General features: G+C 54.9%; 1 protein-coding gene across 2 annotated transcripts in view; it reads right to left on the reverse strand.

The window, feature by feature from the left end:
• SDK2 (sidekick cell adhesion molecule 2) overlaps window positions 1-22,659 on the reverse strand; it is a 212,435-nt gene that overhangs the window by 101,612 nt on the left and 88,164 nt on the right. For both annotated transcript variants that reach the window (XM_037495165.2, XM_054689621.1), the window contains exon 2: window positions 8,824-8,983. In XM_037495165.2, the coding sequence (XP_037351062.2) occupies window positions 8,824-8,983 (160 nt within the window). The remainder of the gene's footprint in view (window positions 1-8,823; window positions 8,984-22,659) is intronic.

Genomic DNA, 22,659 nt, shown 5'->3' on the forward strand with positions numbered 1-22,659 from the left:
TCTCCATCAGTGGCCTTGTCTGCGCCACCCAGGCTTTCAAGCAGGGCTGACCAGAGGGGGCCAGGGTGGTTATTTGAATTTTGGGGAGCTGGACCCTTCTGTTCACTAGGTGAAGGAAGCTGGGCAGGCTGGGCTCTGGGTCTCTCTGAACCCCACTTTCTGCTCTGTGCAATGGAACCATCATGCCTGCCTCGCCCTGCCCCTTTGACCCTGCACCGAGACCCGAATGAAAGCAGGGGGCACACTGCACAAAGTCGAGGGCAGAGGTGCCAGCCAGCTCCGTCCTTGCTCCTCCTAGGCCCAGTCAGGCCCTAACCCCAAGATGCGGGCCTGTGGAAGGGCAGCACTGCTCCAGTTGGGAAAGATGGGGGAGTGGGGAGGCCCCAGTGCCTTGCTCTGGATGCTGGTTCTCAAACAGGGTGATGTGGTCCCATCCCCTTTAGTGTCTGGAGACGTTTTAGGTTGTCACATCTGGGGAGGGAGCTATTGGCATGTAGTGGGTAGAGGCCAGGGGTGCTGCATGCTACCCTATAACACAGAGGGCAGCCCCCAAACAAAGAATGATCCAACCCCAAGTGTTAACAGCACCCCGACTAAGAAATCCCACTTGGCCAGCACAGGGCGCTGCCCGAGGGTCCCTCAAACTGCTCCCACAGCTGCCGTCGCAGACCTGCCCTGTGTGGGTGCGGGAGTGGGTGAGGTGGCAGGTGGGTCAGGGGAGGGGCAGCACGCCCGGCTGGGGGCCCTCGCCCCCGGCCCATCTCCCCCACCCCTCCCTGAGGATGGTGAGATTTCTAAACTCGTTAACTTTTAATTACTACCTTCCCTCTGCCTGAGTACACTGGCTCGGTGCCATGTACATCTCTATTAAAACTCAATTTATGCCCATCATAACTAATTCCTGCACCACAGCTCCTCACCAGCAGCCTTCAATTTCAGACAAGATGTCCAAACTCATGGCTGAAAGGGAGTAAATCTCCAAGGAGGCTGGGCTGGGGAGGTGGGGTTTGGTTTCCCAGAGGATGAGGAGCCGGGACCTCCCAGGAGGGAGGGTGAGGTGGGCGGGGACTGGTATTTATTGGGCCCCTTTATGGCGCCATGGCTGACCAGACTCCCCTTTGCTGCTTCTTCCCGCGCGACACTCACCACTGCCCTGCCAGGGCCTTGCTGCTTTATTCCCATTGAACGCACAGGGCCACGGAGGCCAGAGCAAGTAGTGCGCCTAAAGGAACACATTCGGGGGTCGGTGGGGGGCAGCAACTACCTTTCACAGTGTCCTCATTGCCCAGCACTGTGGTGAACAAGCAGGTGTCAGCATCTCCTGACGTCCCTTCATCAGGAGAGGAGGGTGTTCTGTTGGGGGGAGAGGGTGACCTGAACGAACTCCACAAACACAGGTTTTATGGGCTCCACCCCCACCCCAGACCAAGGACAGCCAGGACACCAAGGACTACAAATCCCATAATGCCACCCCCCCAAAGGGGGACTGCTGGGAACTGCGGGGGGAGTTAGCAGCCCCTCTTGGTATATAACCAGAGGCATGTGGGGCTGGGGGGTTCTTCGGTTTTTCACCAGCCTTCAGCATGTTATTGGGGTCTGGTAGGACGCATGCACCAATTATTTCTTTTACTTTCTCCCTGGGTGGCTTTCTTCATTTCCCCTTTTTGTAAATAAATCCTCAATTAACCTTTTTGGGTGCGCCTGCAGTTGAGTCTCCTTACAAGTCCCTTTAAGCGTGCGGGTGAGGACCCACAGTCAGGCCACACACCCCATTTCACATTGGGGTTGCCCTGTAACAGTTCTACAACTTCAGGCCTCTACCACTTCAGCTAACAGAACTGTAACGGGGTAATCCCCAGAGAAAGGGGAGGTTGCAGGTTCCCTGCCCCACCCGAGGGAGGGTGGAGCTGAGCCGGAGAAGCCAGAGGAGGTTGGCAGAAGGAGGGAAAGAGGCGAAGAAGGCCTGGAGCAGAGATGTGAGAAGGTGCGCTTACTTCTTGGCCTCATGCCAGGGACTTGGCAGACAAGGAAGGGGACACTTGACAGAGACAGACGTAGTGAAAGACCCGTGGGGAGGCTGACCACGCAGACGTATCGTGACTTGGGTTTTGATTTTGCTCCTTTTCTTCCAGACTTGCTTGGCCCCTTCTGCCCCTTTCCTGTGGATCCCCACCAGGAGGTGCCTTAGACTATGGCAGGCTTTTGGGGCCTCAGCAGTCCTGCTGTGAGCCAACCCCATTTGGCTGGGCGTTTACCCACAGGGGGATGGGTAATTTGGGGTGTTTAATTGGAAACTATTTTAACTACAGTCTTTTTCTTTTCTCTATTGCACACGAATTGTAGTAAAGTTATTTTCTATTGAAGGTCTTACACACTGAAGTATGTTTGTCTTTACGCAGCAGATGGCAGAATCTATTTAGAGCAGAGCAGGCAGGTTTAAGAGTCCCGGGGTGGCTCTCACCTTGCCCCATAGCAGAACCACAAAGCCTGGCCTCCCTCATGTATCAGGAAGCTGCCCCTGCTGGTACCTGGGTGAGCAAGAACCCGAGAGAACGTAGCCACCTGCGCCTGGCACAGGTGGCCATTAACAAGCGGTGACATAGGTGGGGTTAGCCGGAACTAGTTCTCCTAGTTTACAAGGCTGGCTAGCGCCATCCCCAGAAAGTGGGCCCTGGCAGTGCCACTGCCCTGGGAGAGGATGAGCAGTACAAGACAGCTTGCAGCAGGGGGAGGGATGCAGGCTTGGGGACCAAAAGATTCTGGGTGAAACCTGACTCAGCAGTATGGCTGTGTGACCTTGGGCAAGTTGCTGAACCTCTCTGAGCTGTGCTCCCTGGCCCCAGGCAGAGATAATAATAGCATTCTCTCAGAACTGCTGCTTGCAGGCGCTTGGCTGTTTCCTGGCACCCATGTGGACGTGTGCTCCGGTGCCCTCTGGGAAGCCTGCCAGCCTGTGCCGCAGGCTCTCATTCTAGGAGAGGCCAGAGGATAAGTGGGAAACAAAGCAGTTGACCCAGGAGTTTCTCTTCATCTTCTCTCTTAAGAACTTCAAAGGCCACAGCGGCCCCGCATGCCCCCCTGGCCAGGGTCATCCCATACAGGGTCACTGCCTCCCCAGACTTTCTTTTCCTCCGCTGCTGAGTCTATGTGGCTCCCAGACACTGGGACTCCCAGATATCAGTGGCACAGGGACCCAGCCCTGCCTGAGCACTGAGCTCCCCCTCCACACTCCAGTTCTTCAGGCCAAGCAGGGCCAGCGGACCCCAGGGCGGGACCTGGGCTCACACCCTCACGCTGGTCCCTCAGGACAGTTTCCAGGAGACCCCGACTTCCTGCCTCTTGGGCTGGAAGGTGACGCAAGGCGACAGGAGGGTTAGGAGGGGTCCCATTGGGCACGTGTGTGTGTGTGTGTGTGTGTGTGTGTGTGTTTTCAGGGGCATGGGGATACTCTTAGGTTAGACAGACCTCAGGATCAGCCACTTGCTCTCTGCACCACCCCAGGCTTGCTGTTTGCACAATGATGGTAACATCCCTCCTGTCTGTGCGAGTTGGGAGCTGACGTGTGCAAATTTCCTGGCACACGTCAGCCTCCAGAAACAGCACTTCTTCGGGTGTACATGTACCTCCCCGGCGGAGGAGTGTGTGCATGCATGTGTGTGTAAAGTCTGCTAGCTGACTTCCTCTTCTATTTGATTTTAAGAGTGAGAATAATTGTGGGAGAAGGCATTAGCAGGGCACGGTAAATAATCGGTCGATAATTCTGCCGGACGTGGCACAGGGACAGGCGGTCACTGTTCTCCTCCCGCCTCCCCACCCCTGCCACTTGATCTGCCATTTCTGGAGCTGGTAGGTTCACCCCCAGCCTTGCAGTATGGGCTGATGAGATGGACGAAAACTGAGGTGGAACTGATTCAACCTGGGAGGACAGACCCCGAGGGCAGTCAGATAGGAGAGGCTCTAGGGTCCCAAAAGGGGCCTGACCTTCCTGAGAGTGACCACCCTACATAGTCAGAAAGTCACACAGCTCCCTGCGTGCTGCACAGATGCACACTCACAAACATTCAAAGCATCTGCAAGACCATGAGGAGTCACGTGCACACTCAAGCACATCGTCCTCATATGCCTGAGTTCACCACCCCCCCAAACACACACCTACTCTGACAGTCAGTGTGTGAGGCTGTGCTCCCGTTCCCTGCAGTGGAGCTGACTCCCAAACCTCTGGGAAGGTCTTCATGGCCAGTTCCTCGCCCCCAGGGAAAGGGATCTCTTTCCCTCCTGTCTCATTCTGCGTCGCATCCTAGCCGGACAGGTACCGCAGTTGTGAGCTGAGAAGGTAGGGCTGGTTTTAAAATGGATAAAGATGTGCCACCAGGGGCTGGACAAAAGGGGCTGGGGAAGGGTCCTGGGCCGTGGCTGTGTGGTTGGAGAGGGATGCAGGGCTCTTGGGAGGAACGTGCTCACCTGTGCACGTGACGGCTGATGGGTTTGCGCCCAGACTGTCCTTTACTCTTGAGACGGGCACCTTGGATCGTGCTAACAGGGCATTATTTCCTGTCTGTTGCACCAGGGACTGGGCTTGGCCCACAGAATCTCACTTCATCTTCTACAGTGGGCAGTGGCGCTGCACGCCAAAACGAGAGAATAACCCCAGGGTGCCTAAGGCATTCTGCCTGAGGGGACAGAAGTGGCAGGTGCATGGTAGTGTTCAAGTGGGGCTATTTCCACCGCGCCCCCACAATGCATGTACACCCACACACTCATCACAGTTACATGCACTCAGGATGCATAGGTTTTCGTTCCTGTAAATGTCACACACACACACAAACACACACAGGCGTGTACACCATTCTGTTATAGGTGCCACTGAGAAGAAAGGCTTTGAGAGACTGGACGCAGATTTGAGCATCTTGCTTTGGGGACAGCAGTACTCCAAGGCTAAATTTATGGCAGTCCTTCCAATCTTATTTTCTCTCAACTTGCTGAATAAATTCAGTCATCTTTCTGCCTGGAAATTGGATATTCTCACCAGACTCTAGCCTACGGTTTGCAAAAGACTAGAAATCCTGAGCAGTCGGTTGCAGAAGCAGGGATGAGACACAGGTCAACCTCTTGTGTGACACAATTTTCCGGAGGTATTTATTTAAAAGGTGAATCTGGAATGTTTCATTGAGTCCAAAAGCAAAAAAGTGCCAAAAATCCAATGGTGCATTGTCAAAAAGACCCAGGATCAACTTGCAGAAGCTCCATTGGCCAAATCGGGGTTACTGTGAGCATCAGAATGAATAAACCAGGGATGGATTAAAACACACTGAGTAGGTAAAATTACCCACTAGTTCATACTGATGCTAAGTTATAAATATAAAAGAGGTGAGAAATGAAAGCTTTTTTTTTTTTTTTAAGGAATGCCAACTAATTTAAGGAAAAGGAATGCTAGAAACAGAAATTCTGTTTATCACCATCACCATGGCGATGATTGATTCAGGTAAGACTCATCAATGGATCCCAAGCCCGAGTGGGAGATTCCTGGGGAAGACAGGATTCGCAGTCTCAAGCCATCCAAAGAGATGACGACACTCCAGTACTTCCCAGTGGAGAGAGCTGGCAAATAGCCTGCCCGCGGTCCGGTCCTACCATGACCCATCACGGGGTAAACGGGCACCTGCAGGTATGAAGCATTGAGAAGGACACACCTACGTATATTTTTGCCAAAAGAGCTTAATGTGAGTCTCATCATGAGGCTTTCAAGGCAAAATCCACACTGTGGACATTCTGCAAAGCTGGCAAGACTCAAAACACGCCCATGCTGGGGCCTCTGGTGGAGTTAAGTCTCAGTGCTATCAAGGCTGTGGCCTGAGTTCGATCCCCGGCAAGGGAGCTGACCCACATGGTACAGCAGACCTCTCCTGTCTCGCCCGCTGCTCCCCTCAGCAGGGTATTTCAGTAGAATTGCCTGTTCTGCTCCCCACTCTGGTGAATCCTCTCTTTATTGCCCAGTTCTTGTATGCATAAATAAAAACAAATCTTTAAAACAAAAAGCAAAACAAACAAAAAACCTGCCAATGCTGTGAAAGATAGGATAAAGCAATGAGGAAAGTTCTAGATTAAAGAAGTCTAAAGCTCACAGTGTAGTCCTGATTGGATCCTGCATCAAAGCAACAGCAATAAAAATGGCCACAAGGACATAACTGGGACAAATGGAAAATTTGAATTTGGACTAAGAGTTGGCTAGGAGTATTGTATCTAATGAAAACCGTTTCTGGTGAAAATTAGGTTGTGGCTTCCTGGGAGAAGGCCTGGTTCTTAGAAAATGCTACTTAGGGGGCAGGTGACAGGATTCCTGCAACTAATTCTTAAACAAGTCAGCAAAAAAACAGTGCACACATGGGTGTGTAGATGGAGAGAGTGAGCAAGTGAGTCAGGCCCTCGCTGGGGGCAGGGTGGGGAGTAGAGGGGGGGCTTCTGTCTGCCCCACCACCCTCTTCCTTTCTTCTGCTAGCTCTCCTCTCCACCGCGGTTCCAGCATGGGGCCACCACGCGCCGTGGCCAGAGTACACCCATGATCAGGCCTGGCCAATCACGGTGGCCATGCTGCGTCCACTAGCATTGCTCAGGGATGACCTGAGCTGGGCCAATCAGAATCCAGCCCTGGGAGGGTCTATGTAAGGCTTTAAGGGAAGTTTCTTCCATCCTGAAGTCAAGTGGCTGTCAGCCTGTGATCCCCAAATGGGTGGGTGGTCACTACCCCATGGGAACTGAGTCTGAGCCCAGGGGTGGGTACAGCCAAGTAGCCCCAGGGGAGAGGGGCTGGCAGGGTCATGTCCTAGATCCTGAGTCCTAAGGCCCCTGAACCTGGGCTCTGTGATCTACTCGCAGTGTCTCCTGCAAAGACTTAGAAGGCGGGCTGGGTCTGGCAGGGGGGACTGACCTCCAGGGGCGCAGCAGGTAGGGTGGCAGGTAGGGCCACCCGATCCTCCAGAGCACTCGAGGCCACCCCAGGAGCACAGACCTCCCCTGTGCGGACAGCGCAGTTCCAATGGCAGGAGGTCCTGCTCAGTCAGCATCTGGCGCATGAGCTACCACCAAGCCATGGGGGCCAGTGCTCGGAGCAGGGGGTGAGGAGGAAGGGGCTGAGTTTCCCAGGGCAAGCTCATTTCTGTGCCCCGAGTAACTTCCAGCCTCTGCCATGGAATGTCTGCTTTCTCCCGCTGCTGTGTTCTAGAACTTGACCCTCCTCGCCCACAAGAGGCTGTGTGCTGGATGGAGCAGAACCGAGCTCCGCATCCAGGGGGCTGGCATCTGAAGGCCAGCCCCACCACCTGACGTCGGGCGAGCTGGAAGAACAGAATGGAACCCGCCCACAGGATCGCGAGAGATGAACCGGGTCCTCACAGAGTGAGGGGCGACATCTGCTACCTTCAAGTCCCTTTCATTGTGAGCGATTATTGTTATCTTTGCCATCCCCAGCTGCTGGCCCTGGTGCCTGGCTGCTTCCAGGGACAGAGCCCTTTCAAAGGAGGCCCACTCCGCGTTGGGGCAAGTCCGGTTCTCAAGCTGAGATGGAGTCTGCGCCTGTGTAACACCTACCCTGTGTCCCTGCAACCCCAGGGCACCAGAAAGTGGCTCTGACTGAGGTTAAGGATCCTCCTGGATCCTGTGCCAGTTCCCTGCCAGGAGCGGTCCGGGGCAGGCCTGTGGTTGGCACCTCATCACGCCCATCCATGGACACCGCCATTGGAGCACGCCCACCACCCCAGACTCACAAGTCACAGAAGGTCACAATTGTCCCAGGGATGCCAGGCAGAGCTCAGGAGGGACTCTGGGTGCTCACCTGAAAACCATCACAGGGGCTGCTCAGAGAGGCCCCCCAGGACAACCTGGGGCTCTCCTGGGCTCTCTGGAGTTGGCACTGGAGGGCCTCCTGCCTCCTGTCCTGGCCCCTCCTGTTCCCTGCTTTGCCAAAGTGGCCACACCCACCAGTCAATCCAGTCCAGGGTCAGATTCAGGATCTGGGGGTCACCCCAAACTCCGGCTTCCATGCTTCCTAAAGTCATGAATGCGTTTTTTTGGAAAGGTCAGACCCTGGAGCAATTAAATCCCCCTCCTCTCATTCGCATCCCCCCCTGTCTCATCTGCATTCCCGTCCCCCTGCAGCAGATTTGGATCCACATCCCCAGGGTAAGACAATCTTGTTTTCCCAACAAAAGCGATTATGCCCAAGAGGCCCGGAGATTAATCACCAGACACAGGGTTGGGAGCCAATAAAAGAAGGCAGAGAAGTGGGGAGACAGGCTGGAGGCTCGCCCTTCTGGGAGCAAACCCTCAGACCCCCATGACCCAGTTCTTGTTCCCTTCTCGCCTTTCTCCCACTTGGCGGTGTCCTGGGGGCTCACCGTGTGGGTACAAACAGCCAGATGGTTGGGCGGGCCACCTCTATGTCCCCCCTAAATTGCCCCCAACAGAAGATGTCTTTGTTACTGCTGCCCAGGCTGTTCATGCCCCATCCCTCTGTGCAACCCAAAAACCACCTCCAGTAATGCCTCCCGGAGGTGGCAGAGTTCTTGGGGGATGGGGGAGGGGCTGTGGCCACAGTCACGCTGACCATCCAGCTGCGGCGGCGGTGAGCACCCTACCTGCTGCCAGAAGGCAGGCTCCGGCCACTCCCCCCCCATCCCCCCCCCCCCCCCCTCCCGGCCTCCCGCCCAGTCATCCTCTGCCGGGCTCGGCAGGGCAGGGTCTTCTCACCCCCGCTTCCAGCGCCACACATTCCCCCCAACCTCCCACCCCCACCGCCTGGCACCCCAAAGGAGGGAGGAGGAGGCTTGCCTGTACTCCAGAGAGAACTTGGTCAGCTCCCTGTTGTTGTGGAGCCACTTGAACTCCAGCGGCCAGCTGCCCTCTGCCATGCAGGTGAGCACCAGGCGGTTGCCCTCCAGGTGCACCTGTGTCCGCACTGGCTCCGTCTTGAAATACGGGGCCACGTCATCTGTGGGAGACAGAGAGGCGAAGTCACTGGGTGCCACTTGCTCCCCTGGTGCTCTGCTCATTAAGTGCCCTGACGCCCCTGGGGAGACCGGGCAGGCGGCCAGGGAAGGTGCCCAGGTCCAGTGGCTGGGAAGGACCTGAACTGGGACTGTCTGCCTTCAGGGCTCATTCTGCAGACTGAGCCCCCACATCTACCAACCAGCACCCCCCACCCTCCTTCCATATAGTCCCTCTGTGGCCACCCCCATGTTCCGGGGTTTTCTGTCTCTCCCCCTTGGGATCCCCACCCATTCCATGCCCTTGGCTTCTGGATTTCTCCCTCCAGGGCAGGAGGAGGAGGGTGCTGACTGTGCCATAGCCACAGGGAATGCAAGTGTCACCAGGAGAGCAGGAGATGCACCCCCATGATGGGAGGGTCCTGAGTCCTACTCCTCCATGCTGAGGGAACCCCCAAAGACATCAAGGGCAGAGTCCCCCCTGTGGGCCCTCTCCACCACAGGGCTGCCTGACCCTCCACCCCAGGTCCTGGCCAGCCTGCCTCGCCTGCCTGTGCTCACGCCGTGTCAGCTGCCTGGCAGAGGGTGGCACCATCACTGTGCCTCCCCAGTCACTCTGCCCTCTGCCCTGACTCATCTCCAGCACGGATGGAGACCAGGCACTCGGGACCCCTCAACCCAACGGGTTTGGACAGAAACGCAGCCCTCCTGGCCAGTGGGACGGGAGGGGTGTTCGTAGACAAGGGGGCTGACAAAAGGGCACGAGGGATGGAGGAAAGGGTTGGAGGGGCTCCAAGCCCATTGCTGAGCACGCCTGCCCTTTGGGGGTGAGCGGGATGCGAGGAGGGGCACCTGGGAACAGCCAAGACTAAAGCACCTACTAGGTTCTGGGCTGTTCCAAGGGCTTTCACACCTGCTCATTCACCCCTCAGCAACCCCAGATCAGACAGGATCGGGATCCACCTTTTAGAGTCCTTAGAAGCCCAGGTTCACACGCTGCTGGGGAGCAGTGACCCTGCAGGCCCCCCAGGGGCTGGTGCCCACGCGCCCGACTTGAGGAAGGTGGGATGGCTGCCAGGTTTGGGAGGAAAGGACAGGACACAGACCTTTGTATGCTCCTGAGCCCCTGCATTTGATACAGGGGGGAGGCAGTTTCAGAGACCACTCAACGGGGGCGTGCAGGCCTGATGCTCACATCGGCACTGCCCTGTGATGCCACAAGGCCAGCCACATGGCTGCTGAGGAGCCCCTAGGTGTCAGGCCCAGCCCCTGCACCCTCTCCCTGCCATCACTCGGTACCCCAAGGGTATGGGGTGTGCTCTGAGTCATACAGGAAGCAGCTGGCAGGGTAGGTCCTGGGGATCCTGACTTCCAGGCCCACAGTGGTGGTGGGGGGTGGGTTCATGACCCCTTCCTGTGTGTGCTCACCCTACTACCTCCAGACACAGAGGTGTGAACAAATTCGCCTTCCTGAGTCTCAGCTCCTCCATCAGGAATCACAGGAGGAGGGACAGCCCCCGGGAACCCCCAGGGCCCAGCAAGAGGAGGACGGAAATTGCAGCGTATGCCTGGCCCAGGGCTGATGTTCATTTCTTTCCTGACACAAAGAGGAGGCATCCCTGCCCGGGAGGGGCTGCGTCATCCTGGCAGGCTGGTCAGCCCGATGGGGGTAGGCAGGTAGGGTCCCTCCTGCACCCCAGGCTGACCCTCTGAGGCCCTAGGCCCTGACTCCATCCTCTCAACTACAATTTACCCAGAATGGGGCACCCGCGGTCTTTGGGTAAGTTCAGCATTTGTGTCCAGACTGAAAACTCAAGAGACGCCACAGTGACTTGGGTCCAAGAGAACTGGTCGGGCTGCGTGGCGCCCACTCCACTCACCCTGTCTCAATTTCACAGATAACTTGCAACTACTTGGAGGGGTTCATTGCTCCCCTTCCCTGCTATTGGTCCTGACCACAGTGGCCTGGGGGGGACATAGGGGGCCCTGCAGGCCTGGGAGAGGACTGATGGTGGCTGAGCAAGCCCAGGTGTGGACAGCAGCCCCGTCCTGCCCACTGGCTCTCCTGGCAGCCCTCTCCCGGTGACCGCTGATGTTTCAATCTGGGATTTGCTGCTGCGCTTACGCTCTCTCCATCACTCTTAGCAACTGTCATGTGCACAGACAGCCCAAAAAATGGTCAAAAGGTGCCTCTTTCAGAGCATGTACTGGGGGGTGCCCTTCCCAATGCCCCCCCATGCCACCCTCCCAGAGGGTTTGTGCTTCTGGGGTCCCAGCCCTCTCTGGCCTACTGGAAGGAAGGAGAGGCCTGCGGGCACCCATTTGCCCGGGAAGATGATTCTCCACCCGCCAGCTCCTCTCAGTTTAACAAACGGGCACATCCGCACTTCAAAGGCGCATTCATATTCTCCAGCAGCTTTCAAGAGCCCTTTGAATCGCATTTTCAAAAACCCTCTGTTAGTTCCTGTCATCACTCGTTTGTTTTAAAACAATAACATTCCCAGCCCCGCAGTGATTAAATCCCTTGGATGCGGGGCTGACTCAGAGCCAGAACAGTCAGAGGGTGGGGGGTGGGCATGTGTGCATGCACATGTCTGCACCCAGACACCCTCCCCTCTGCAAACGGGCTGGCTGGGCAATTTGCTCCCAGGTTCGAATTTGCCAGTTCATTCCTTGGGCTCTCCGAGGGCGCCAGCCTGGAGCCGAATGCCTTCTGCTTGGATGGGTTGATTCCAGCAGCTGCTGGAGATAATGACTTGGGGGGAAGAGGCAGTGGGGAGGGAATACCCTTTCCAGAGAACCTGTTGCGCCCCAAGGCTGGGGCATCCTTCATCTCCCTTTATCCTCACAAGACAGCCCGGAGGGGCCAGTGTTCCTTTCCCCGACTCTGCTGTAGGATGGATGGGTCCCATAAAAGCCCCCAGCCTTTGAATGCAGGGCTGTGGCAGGCAGGGCTGGGACAGGACAGGGTGTCCGGCCAGCTGCAGGCCTGCTCTGGCTGGAATGGAGGAGGTGGGGGGTTGGGGGTGGGGGTGGTTAGAGGGTATGCAGGAGGAGGAAAAGCACAGTGGGCATGGTGCGTCTGTGTTGTGTGTGTGTATGCATGTCTTTGAGTGTGTGTATATGTGTTCACTCACCCATGTGTGCATATGTCTGTGTGTTCAAGTGTCTCTCCTGGTGTATTTATGTGCAGGGACAGAGTTCTGTGCTATGAATGGACAGGTGGGCAACAAATCATTGACCCCGGGCAAGTGACTTCATCTCTCTGCATTTCAATTTCCTTAATTGTAAATTGGGGTTACACTCATTGTGAGGCTCAAGTAAATGAAAAAACACCACGTGTCCCGTGTGTGCTATAGGAAGGTTAGTTATTATTACATTTGATCACACACGCAGAGGGACAGATCCCTGTGGAGAGACCAATAGGTCTTTACAGTCTTGGTCCTAGTGTTAGGGGGAGAGGATGTCCTGAGCTAATTCCATACAGGCTTTGTGGACGCCAACCCCACTCCAGACAAAAGCCATCAGGACATAGGGAGAGACAAATCCCGTCACCACCAAAGGGAAGGTGGCTGGAACCTGAGGGTGGGGTTAAGCAGCCAGGTTTGGTATAAAAATCAGACACGTGGGCCTTGGGGGGTGGGGGTCTCCTTTTGGCGCTCCGCCAGCTCTCGGCTCGCGGCCAACTCTCAGAGTGCCATTGGGTTTTCAGGTCGGCGGATCAGGCAGGACACGTTAAAGACTTTATTTCCCTCTTTTCTCCCTGAGGTGTACATTTCCTCATTTCCCCTTCCCTTGTAAATAAACCTTTTATTAACCTTTTGTGTGTGCCTGCAGTGGAGTGTTAATAAGACCCTTTTAAGCGTGCAGGTGAGGACCCACAGCCAGGCAACCTGTTTCATATCGGGGCTGCCCTGTAACACTAGGTTTGTGCAGTATACAACATGTACAACAGCACATGACAGTCCTGTTAGTCACCTTATTAGTGGGAAAGGATAGCTGAGAATGGATAATTATCTACTGTGAGAATGGATAACTGGATAGAAGAATCAACCTACAGACCTCATTTTCATATACTTTTCCTCATTTTGCAAACTCTCACATGAAGGATTTTTTTTAACTAGACAATTGATTCTAAAAAAGCCAGCAGCAAACAAATAACCCACATTGTGAAAAAGAATGGTAAACAGAAGAGACTAGTTTAGATATTGAACTATATTATAAAGCTGTAATAATTAAAACAGTGTGTGCTTGCACAAATAGACTGATGAAGCAGTAGATAAGAGAGTCTAAAAATAGACCCTAATACATATGGAATTATTTAATAGAATTCCATGATGAAAGTAGAATTTCAAATCAGTGGGGGGAAATCAATTATTTAGCAAATGGTTTTGGAATAGCTAGGGAGACATGTGGGGGAAAAAAATAAAGTTGAATCTCTTCCTCACACTTTACCTCAAAATAAATGCTAGATGGATCAATGTTTTAAACATGAAAAATGAAATTTTAACAGAACTAGAAAAAAATCAGAGTGGTTTAAAAATATATAATCTTGGTGAAGCCAAGTACTTGCCAAGTACTTTCTAAGTACTATACAAACTCCAGAAAGTCATAAAACAGAGCGATACCTTCAACTAGATAAAAAGTCTGTGTGGAAAAAAAAATGCCCGTAAACAAAAAGAAGCGACAAAATGACAAACTGGAAAGGGGGGGATATTTGCAACTTTTATCATGGACAAAGAGCTCATTTTGCCGACATAAAAAATATTCCCATAAATCAACAACAAACAAGATGAACAGACCCATAGAAAAATGGGCAGAGGATATGAAGTGTTCACAGAAAAGAATTACAAATAACTCTGGAACCGCTACAAAGATGCTGAACCTCACGATAAGAGAAAGGCAAACGCAGACTCAAGAAGATACCATTTTTTTCCCTATCACTTCGCTAAGATCTGCAAGTGTGATAGCCCCGTGCTAGCCAGCCTGCGAGGCCCAGCGTGGCAGAATCTGGCAATGCTTGAAAAACTAAAACTGCGCCACCCTCTCCCAACCCACCAACTCTTCAGGGAAATTATCCTCCCAGACACTTGGGCCTGGGTGTCTGAAATGACAGCATTTCATAGCAGCGTTCTATTTTGTACCAGCCAAAGCTTGGAAATGGCCTGAATGGCTGTCAAGAGGGCCCTGGTTAAAGAAATGATTGCAACTCCAAACAATAGAACCCGGGCATGTAGGGCTCTGGAACAATCTCTGAATACTATGGTTAAGTGGGGAAAAAAGTGAGGAATGAATAGGGTGCATAATCTGCTGCCATTTGTATACAAGTTTTTCCCCCTTCAAGTATAAAAATACATTTGCTTGCACGTGCACAGTCATTTTCTAGGGGATTACATAAGACCGTGGGCTCCGTGGTGCTTAGGGAGAACAGTGGGCCTGGGAGCTGGGGTGGGCGAGGACTCACTTTTCACTCTAGACCTTTTTTGTAACTTTCTTTTTTCATTGCTTAGGATCTCCTTATATATTTACATTTTGTTACATATTATGCTTTGTAAATTATTACAGTAACCGTGCCTTGGCATGAAAGATAACTTGCTTGAATTTCCAGAACAGTGAATTTGTACAGAAGCATTTGTCTTGGGCAATTTTTTTTTTTTTAAGCAAAGTAGAGGGTCTCACTAAGGCAGTGTTAAGATTTGCTGATGTTTGTTTTTTTTTTAGCTTTAATTCCTGGTGGTTCTCAGCTTTAGTTCTTGAGTCTCTATTTTTTAAGACCCAAATCCAATGCTACCTTCCTCGAGCCCATGAAAGATTTCTGCTCCTTCTGAGTACGCGGGGGACTTTGTTAATATTGCCCTTATTGCACTTTTCATCTGTCTGCATTATTCATGGAGTGGAGAATATTCGCTTACTTACTGCATCTTTGGGGAACTTTTATGTTGCATTATACAGGCATGGATGAGTCATCTGTAATCAGATGTATGTGAGCACACATGTATGTGCACCTGCAGGGCCCTCACGAGGCAGCTGTCAGCCTGCTGGTGACCGAAAGGACAGGCCCTCTGTGTGGGACTTGGGGTGGCATGGCTGGGGTCCCTGACCACAGAGCCTGAGCCCCTGGAAGGAAGAGCAGCTTCCGTAGGAGGGAAGGACCTTGCCCTGGACTTTTCCTATCTCATTTCCTATCACAGCTGAGCCCCCTCTTTGCCTTTCCCCACAACAGCCCTCTAAAAGTCCCTATTGTCATCCTCACTGCCTCCGCTCCAGGCTAAATGGCCCCACACAGAAGCTAATCTCAACTTCAACCTCCCCCCTCCCTACAGCCCCCAGCACAAGAATGCCATCTTTCTCCCAGAGTCCCCAAGGCTCTCTCCGTCTCTCCTGGGACTTGACTTCCCAGGCAGCCCAGGCCTGGGAACCCGGCTGCTGGAAGGGCCAGCCAGTGGGTGGAGGAAATTGGGGTGAAGACCTCCACCCGCAATGCCACCCAACAGGAAGAATTCCCTCTGCCCTCCAGAGCCAGCTTCAAGGCGCTTCAACTGGGACAAGCCCCCTTCCCTGCTCGGCAGCACCCCAAGCCCCTCTCTCACAGCTCCCTTCCAGGTACGGGGCGCCTGCTGTCATGGGGAGCCGCTCTGGAATGCTGGGGTCCGGGTGGAGGCTGGGGTCCTTGCAAGCTTCTCACCCCACGTCTCCCGGTCTTGGCACCACCGCCCGGGCCCCGGATTGGCCTCCTAACCTGGGCCCCTTGCTGCAGCGGGCTGCTCACCCGGGGCAGCAGGAGCTCAGGCAGGTGTCTCCCCCCAAACACCACGTCTCCCACACATCGTTGATCTCAGACTACTCACAGAACTTTCCAGACTTGGAGCCTTAATGTCCATCGCTCAGCTAATAATCCCAATATGTCTCAAGGCCGTGCTAGTGTGGCCCTGGTTTACAGATGAGAAAATAGACGCTCGAGAATCCTTGGTCATTTGACTCAGCCATGAAGCCCTGGCGGATTCCTGACCTGTGGCTCTTTGCATCACTGTCTCTGCTTCCCTGAGCTGTCCCGGGACAGCCTGGGAGAAAGAAGATGCAGCCGGTTGGATGTGTGGCCCCGAGTCCCGTTTGAATAGGTGGACTGGGCATGCACTGGCGAGCCCGGCCCACACTTGGCCTACCACGCTGATCACGAGGCGCCATGGCAGATAAGAAACGTAAGATCCCACCTAGGGGTCAGCTCGAGCCCCTCTGGAGCGGGAAGGCCCAGGGCCCACCCGCGCAGTGGGGTGGAACCACCTGGCCCGTCTGCGCATGCCTGGCTGTGGCTCACCCAGAAGAGCTGTGACACTGCCCCCCTCCTGGGCCTGCCCTTAAAATAGCTCCTCCTAACTCCCTCCCTGAAGCCAGGTGATGCTCCTTTCCATGCTGGCTCCCTCCTGCGTGCACTTCTAATCAAGTCTGGCTTGGCTCAACTACACCCGGCCCACCCCACTGAGCTCTTTCCCTAGAGGGCAAAGTACCCAGTCTCCAGGCCAGGCCTAGAATGTCTGCTCTTCCCACCCACCATAGTGGGGTGATGATTGGGGTGGTGGCCTCTCTCGGATGCAGGATTAGAAGGCCCAGGCAGAGGACAGGCCACACGTGTGGCAGCTTCTGATATCCCCAGCATCAGATCAGGCATGCTTGAGGCTTCCGGGCTGGGAATGCATTGGGAGAAGCAGCTGGAAGGATAAAGGGACAGAAAGTCCCAGAAGAGCTTAGGGCTACATAAGGGCTACAGAGGGATGGCCTAGTGGGGTACAGGGAGAGCAGCTTGGAAGAAAGGACCCAACAGTGCTGAAGATGAGCAGATGCAGGTATGGGGGGACAAGGAAGAAGAGGCAAGTGTCAGAGTCTCAGGAGTTCCAGGAGATTTGGGGGAAGAGAGGCTGGAGGGCGGACATCCCAGAGCTTTGCTCCAGCTGCTGCCTTTCCATGGGTCTGACTTGAGGGTCCCAGTGGGTGAAGTGAAATTGGGTTTAAATCCCAGCTCCTGTGTTGATTAAAGTCTGACCTTGAGTAGCCTGACTAATTTTATCACTAGGACCCACCGGGTGCTGGGGGCTGCCGGATGACCTTGAGCCATAAGGCAGAATCAGGAGCACAGGGCGTGGTACCAAGAGACCCTCCTCCTGACATACAGGGCTTGGAGGGCTCAGGTTGGGAGAAGGGGGCAGAAAGTATAATGAAAGCTGCCACCCACTTCCTCATGTTGAAGCCACCAGCACGAGGTGCTTGCTGTCTCAGTGAATGTCTCACATCCGAGTCTTCCAGATTCAGCTGCCCCATGATCATTCCAAGCTGCCTCAAGAACCAGGTCTTGCCCAGGGAGAGATGCATCGTGAGGTCTTGGCAAAGGCTCAGTCTCAGGGTTTTGCAAATATCTGCATGGATCTGCCCTCCATGGCAGAGATTCTTGCTGGGGGAGCAACGAAGGGAGGAGGTCCCTAGACAGGGGGCTCAGGAGTGCAGTGCTGGGGGTAGGGACCCAGAAGAATCTGCCAGGCAGAGCCCTGCTCTAGCCCAGTGGTCCAGAGGAAACATTCAAGAGCATGCAGTGCTGGCTTATGCTAGCAGGCCCCTCTCGATGCCTGATAAAGTCATGCTCAGGGGCTCCCCAGCTGTTTCCCGCTCCCACATTCCAGAGTCAGACTTGACCTGCTTGCTCTTGTCCTACCTGGTCAGGCCAGGGCAAGCCAGCCCCCAGCCCATCCCAACCCTTGTCCTCACTGCCTCTCCCAAATGAGAAGCTAATTGATGCCCCCGCCCCCTCTTCCCTGGCAGATGCCAGCCCAGCTCGCCCTTGCTGCCTGCATGCCGAGTGCTTCATTAGCCAGGAAAGAAGGCGCTCACCCTCCTTAATCTAATCCTGCCAGTGACCTTCAGGAACCAAGCACCTTCTGATGTTGGGGCCTGGGAGGGAACGACAATCAATTATGCCTCGGCCTGTGCAGCTGCTGCCGAATGGATTTCTCGCTCAGAAAAGCGTGTTCAAAAAGCATCTAATGGAACGGATCATCAATTTGTTTGAATACACATCTAATCTGATTAGGGGGGCCCGAGCCACCAGGGCAGCCAGCTCAACTGAGCCCCGACACGGCCCTGGGGAATCATAAGCGTGGTTGAGGGGCCCGGCCGGGGAAGGGGGTGCGTGTGTTCCAGGCCTACCACGCGGCCAGCCTGGCCCATTGTATATCCAAGCAAAGTCTCAGAGAAAAGAAGGAATTGTGTGGAGGCCACAGGCCGGACAGGTGCTTTCTGGTTTTCTAAAGCCCCAGGAGCGGCACAGAGTTCAGGAAATGAATGAATGAGTGAATAAATAAATAAATGTGAGTATATGGGGCTCCATGTGGAAGCAAGGGATGCCAATAAAGTCACTTGTGGGACGAAACTTATTGATGGCTACATTGGGTTGAATAGCACCCCCCAAATTCATGTCCTTCCTGCACGTCCAGGGTGGGACTGATTTTGGGAATAGTGCCATTATGGACACAGTCAAGATTAGTCCACTGGTGAGCAGGCGGCCCCACTAGTGTCCCTATCAGAGGCAAAGGACACAGAAACAGAAACTCACGGGAGAAGATGGAGCAGAGACTGAAGTGTTGCATGTGTAAGCTAAGAAGCACTGCTGGGAGCGCTGAAGCCAGGGAAGCATGGAGGAGTCTTCCCTTGAGTCCTCAGAGCGGGCATGGCCCTGTGACCCCTTGGCTGCAAGTCTGCAGGACTTGTCTGTTGTTTAAGTGTCTGTTGGGTAAGTGTCGTCCTGTGTTGTGCACACAAACACAAGTGCCTTATGGAGACACGAGCCCATCACTCCCTGGATGGCTGCCTGGCAGCAAACGGGGGCTCTGGGAAGTGAGTCTGGGGCCCAGGTCCTGTCTCACTGACCACAGCCAGTCCTTCTCCAGACACAACACACCCACTGTGCCCCAGGGCCTTTGCTTGTGCTATGCCTGTCCCCAGAGAGTGTTTCTTTCCTTTTTTGTCCAATCATAGGTGTCCAATCCATGTTTGCTCCTGTCCTGTGTCTCTTCAAAGCTCAGATAACCTGTCCTGTCACTCTTTTCCTGACGTCCACCTCCCTGATGGCAGCTGGTGGTTCCTAGGCTAGTGAGTCACCCACTTGAAGACAGGGATGGGGTCTCCTGTCAGCCCCAGCTCAGAGCTTGGAGTGCAGGAGGACCCAGACCTGTGAACTTGGCCAGGTGACCTCCCTCTGGGAGGCTGACCATGCTGGCGGGGTGTGCGGGGGGGTGGGGGTGGGTCTCTACATTCCCTTCCAGCACTGAATTGCCAGATCTGAGTAGTGATGTGGGCTCTGATCTTGTCGGGGCTGGAATGCAACTACTTGGTTCAAATCCCGACTCAGTTACTCACTAGCTATGGGGCCTCTCTCTGTAGCTCAGTCTCCTCAGCTGAAAAATGGAATGATAGTGATGCTTCCCTCACAGGCTTGGAAAGGGGTCAGCACCGGACCAGCGCCTGCACACGCAGCCATGCCAGGAGACCTCATTCCTCATGTTCATGCGGAGCGCCCCCCGCGAGCCCATCTCAGAGCCAGGACCTGCCCGAGCGGCGCCCGTAAATACTGCTGCGCCGTCCCCAGCCTTGCGTGCAAAAAAGATGGTTCTCATTTTCGATGGGTTTGTTTTGCAATTAACACAGGAGAAAGGAGCTCTTTCTTACATTTCAGCTGGAGGGTTCAGAGATTAAACTTATACCATTGATTAGAATGTTTTTGCCTAACGATGTTATTATCATTTCAGGGTATTCAGATTCATTTGAGCTATAAAAGCACCGATAATAAAATGTTCACTAACTCCTCGGATTCTTTCCAAGAAGAGTTGTATTGCTTGAATGGCACCTGTTGCCCCTCAGAGACCCCCTCCACCCCCCGTGGGACCCATGCTTGGAGCAATTCTCTGGAGCCCCCTGAAGTTGAAGCGCTGTGCTAAAGCCTGGTTTTGGGGCACAGCAGCCAGGCCAGGCCAGGTTGTTCCGTGGAGCCTTGTCCTCTGGGCACCTGCGTTCCCCCAGGTAACAGTCTTGAAGACTCCTCCTCAGTGAACTCTCCATCACGTGGAGACCATCCTCAGCCTGAGCCTGGGGACTCTGCTCATGGGGCGATATCAGCCCCCCAGAAGTCTCAGGGGGCCAAGAGCACAGACTCATGGGCCCTGACTGCCTCCACCTACCTGGGGGTGTCCACCAGCCTTGACCCACTGGACACAGGGCACAGGGGCACTTGTTCCCCAGGGCAACTCCCTTTTCCTTCTCTTCCCCATCCATGAGAAAAGCCACTTCCTAAAGGCAGCTGGTGCTTTGGGCCTGCACGAGGGAGGTGGGCATTGCAGGGGGAGGGGGTGCATCTGACTTAGCATTACTAACAGAAGAGCTGGACCCCAGGGGTGCTAGGAGCTCCCTGCTGGGCCTCACCACTCCAGATGGGGACTTTCCACCCAATGTCAGGGCTGCCCCTCCTCCCCTGGCATTGGGTGGGGCAGCTCAGCCAGGCAGAGGGGAAGGGGAAGGGGGGACTTTCTGAAGGCCCAATCCACCCTGAGCTCCTGTGTTTTCTCATTCAACTTCCCCCCTACCACGGGGGGACAATTCTTGCTGCTCTTACATTTCTCTCCTCTGAAGCTTAGAGGAGAGAGCAACAAGAAGTCGCTGGAGAGGCAGAGTGGGTTTTGAACCCTTGAGGCCTCTGATGGCTCCTCAGGGCAGCTGGGTGTTGGGATCCGAGCAAGGAAGCCCGCGGGGCCCGGGGGGAGCCGGAAGCCGGCCTGTGAGGCTGGCTCCACGCAGGGGCTGGGGTGGAACGCATTCATCAGGCTGGTGACCCCGCAGACCAGCGCTTGGTGGCGGGTAACAAAGACTGTGGAGCAGAAAATTGGAGTTCAATTTGCCGTCCATCCCGAGCAGCACTCAGCCCATTCCAGTCCCTGGCAGGCACCTCTGCGCTTCATCATAAATAATAACACCACGCGGCTCTATGGCCCTTTCAGCAGTTACGGGCCCCGAGCAATTTACAAGCTGGATTACACACAGAGGCTGCACAGGCCGCGGCTGCACGCCGGCCCCTCCCGCCACCGCCGCACACGCACCCGCTCTCCTCCCTGCTGACACCGGGGGGCCTCCCACCAGGAGGGACGTGGGATCGCGTCCACCCCGGATGCCAGCATCAGCCCCTGCCCTGGCCGCCTTCCCTGCCTCCTTTCCTGGCACCTGTCGTGAGCAGAGAGCCCAACGGCCTGGCAGAGACCAGCCTGGCTGCGCCTGGCAGGGCCACGCCCCGCTCCTGGGTTAGAAAGAGGTCTGGATCTCCGTCTCTGTGCCTCTGTCCTCATAGGAAGCCTCATTTCTTGCCTCCCTATTTTCTGGCAGAGAGTGGGGTGCAGCAGTAACTGAGGCCCTCCTACTTAACAGTCTCAGAGGGGTCAGCAACTGGCCCAGCTCCCCATTAGCTGTGGCTGAGATGGAGCCCAGGGCACCCATGCCTGCCCCAATAAGGGGCTGGGTGGGCTGGGGGCTTCCTCTGGGCCTCCCAGGGGCTTGCAGGAGGCTTGGGGTGGAGAGTGCAGGGACTCCTCCCTCTCCCATCAGGAGAGGAAAACTGAGACCAAATGTATGAGTGTGTGAATAGAAATACCCGGATGAGGTACAGGATACACAGACAGGTGGTTGGGAGCGAGGGGTGGAGGGGTGACTGCTTAATGGTATTGGGCTTCCTTTTGAGGTTGATGAAAATGCTTTGGGATTAAGCAGAGGGGGTGGCTGTGGGGATTGTGCTTGCACTAAATGCCCTGGAATTGTTACTTGACAGTGGTTCACCTTCGATGTGTGAGTGTCATCTCAATTTTATTAAATAAAAAAAGGAAACCTGGCACAGGGCCTTTCCCTGCCCCCCTTTATTGTCTGTCCCCTTGTAAGCCCTGTCCCACCACCCCCAGCCCCATGTGGCCTTAGAAGGGTGATTGAGAAGTCCTAAGTCCTTCTTGCCCTAAGGAGTCACCTTCCTGCCCTCGAAGGACACCCTCGCCTCTTCCCCAGCTGCTCTACCCGGCGGGCATCTGAGTCTTCTGAGCTGAGTTAACTTGCCGACAACCAGCAGCACCAGGCCTGGCCGGGGTTGGCCACACGGGTCTCCATACCAGGCCTGGAGCGCTTGTTCTACCAGGGGGAGGGGCCGTGTGAGGCCCCAGGGAACAGAGGGATGGCGGCTGGCAGCCCTGCAGCTCCCAGTGTCCCGTAAGTGGGGAGTGGTCTGGGCGGGATGCGGGTGGGCACTCTAAGCTATGAGTCCACTGCTTGTTCTCTCTGCAAGACCCAGTGTCGCCAAAGGCCAAGTCAAAGTGTGACCTCTGAGCATAGACAGGGAGAGGCGGGCACAGCTCAGGGGTGGGCAGCCAGGTCGCCCCATACGCTGGGGGGGAGGGGGATGAGGCCCACCTACAGGCTGTGTGATCCCGTCCCAGGCTGCAGCTGCTCTGGCTCACGTGCCCTGGTGGCAGGTGGCTTTTTTGGACAGCAGCGCAGCCCACTTGTGGAGGAAGCAGGGGGGAAGGGCAGAAGACAGGCAGGGCCCCCGTTCCAAGGGGCTGCTTTTGTTTTCCCCGCACAGGAGCCAGCTGGGCTCCCTGTCCTGCCCCTTGAC

Source organism: Talpa occidentalis, unplaced genomic scaffold (assembly GCF_014898055.3).
Source record: "Talpa occidentalis isolate TD23 unplaced genomic scaffold, MPIMG_talOcc4v2.1 talOcc4.7, whole genome shotgun sequence".
Lineage (NCBI taxonomy): Eukaryota > Metazoa > Chordata > Mammalia > Eulipotyphla > Talpidae > Talpa > Talpa occidentalis.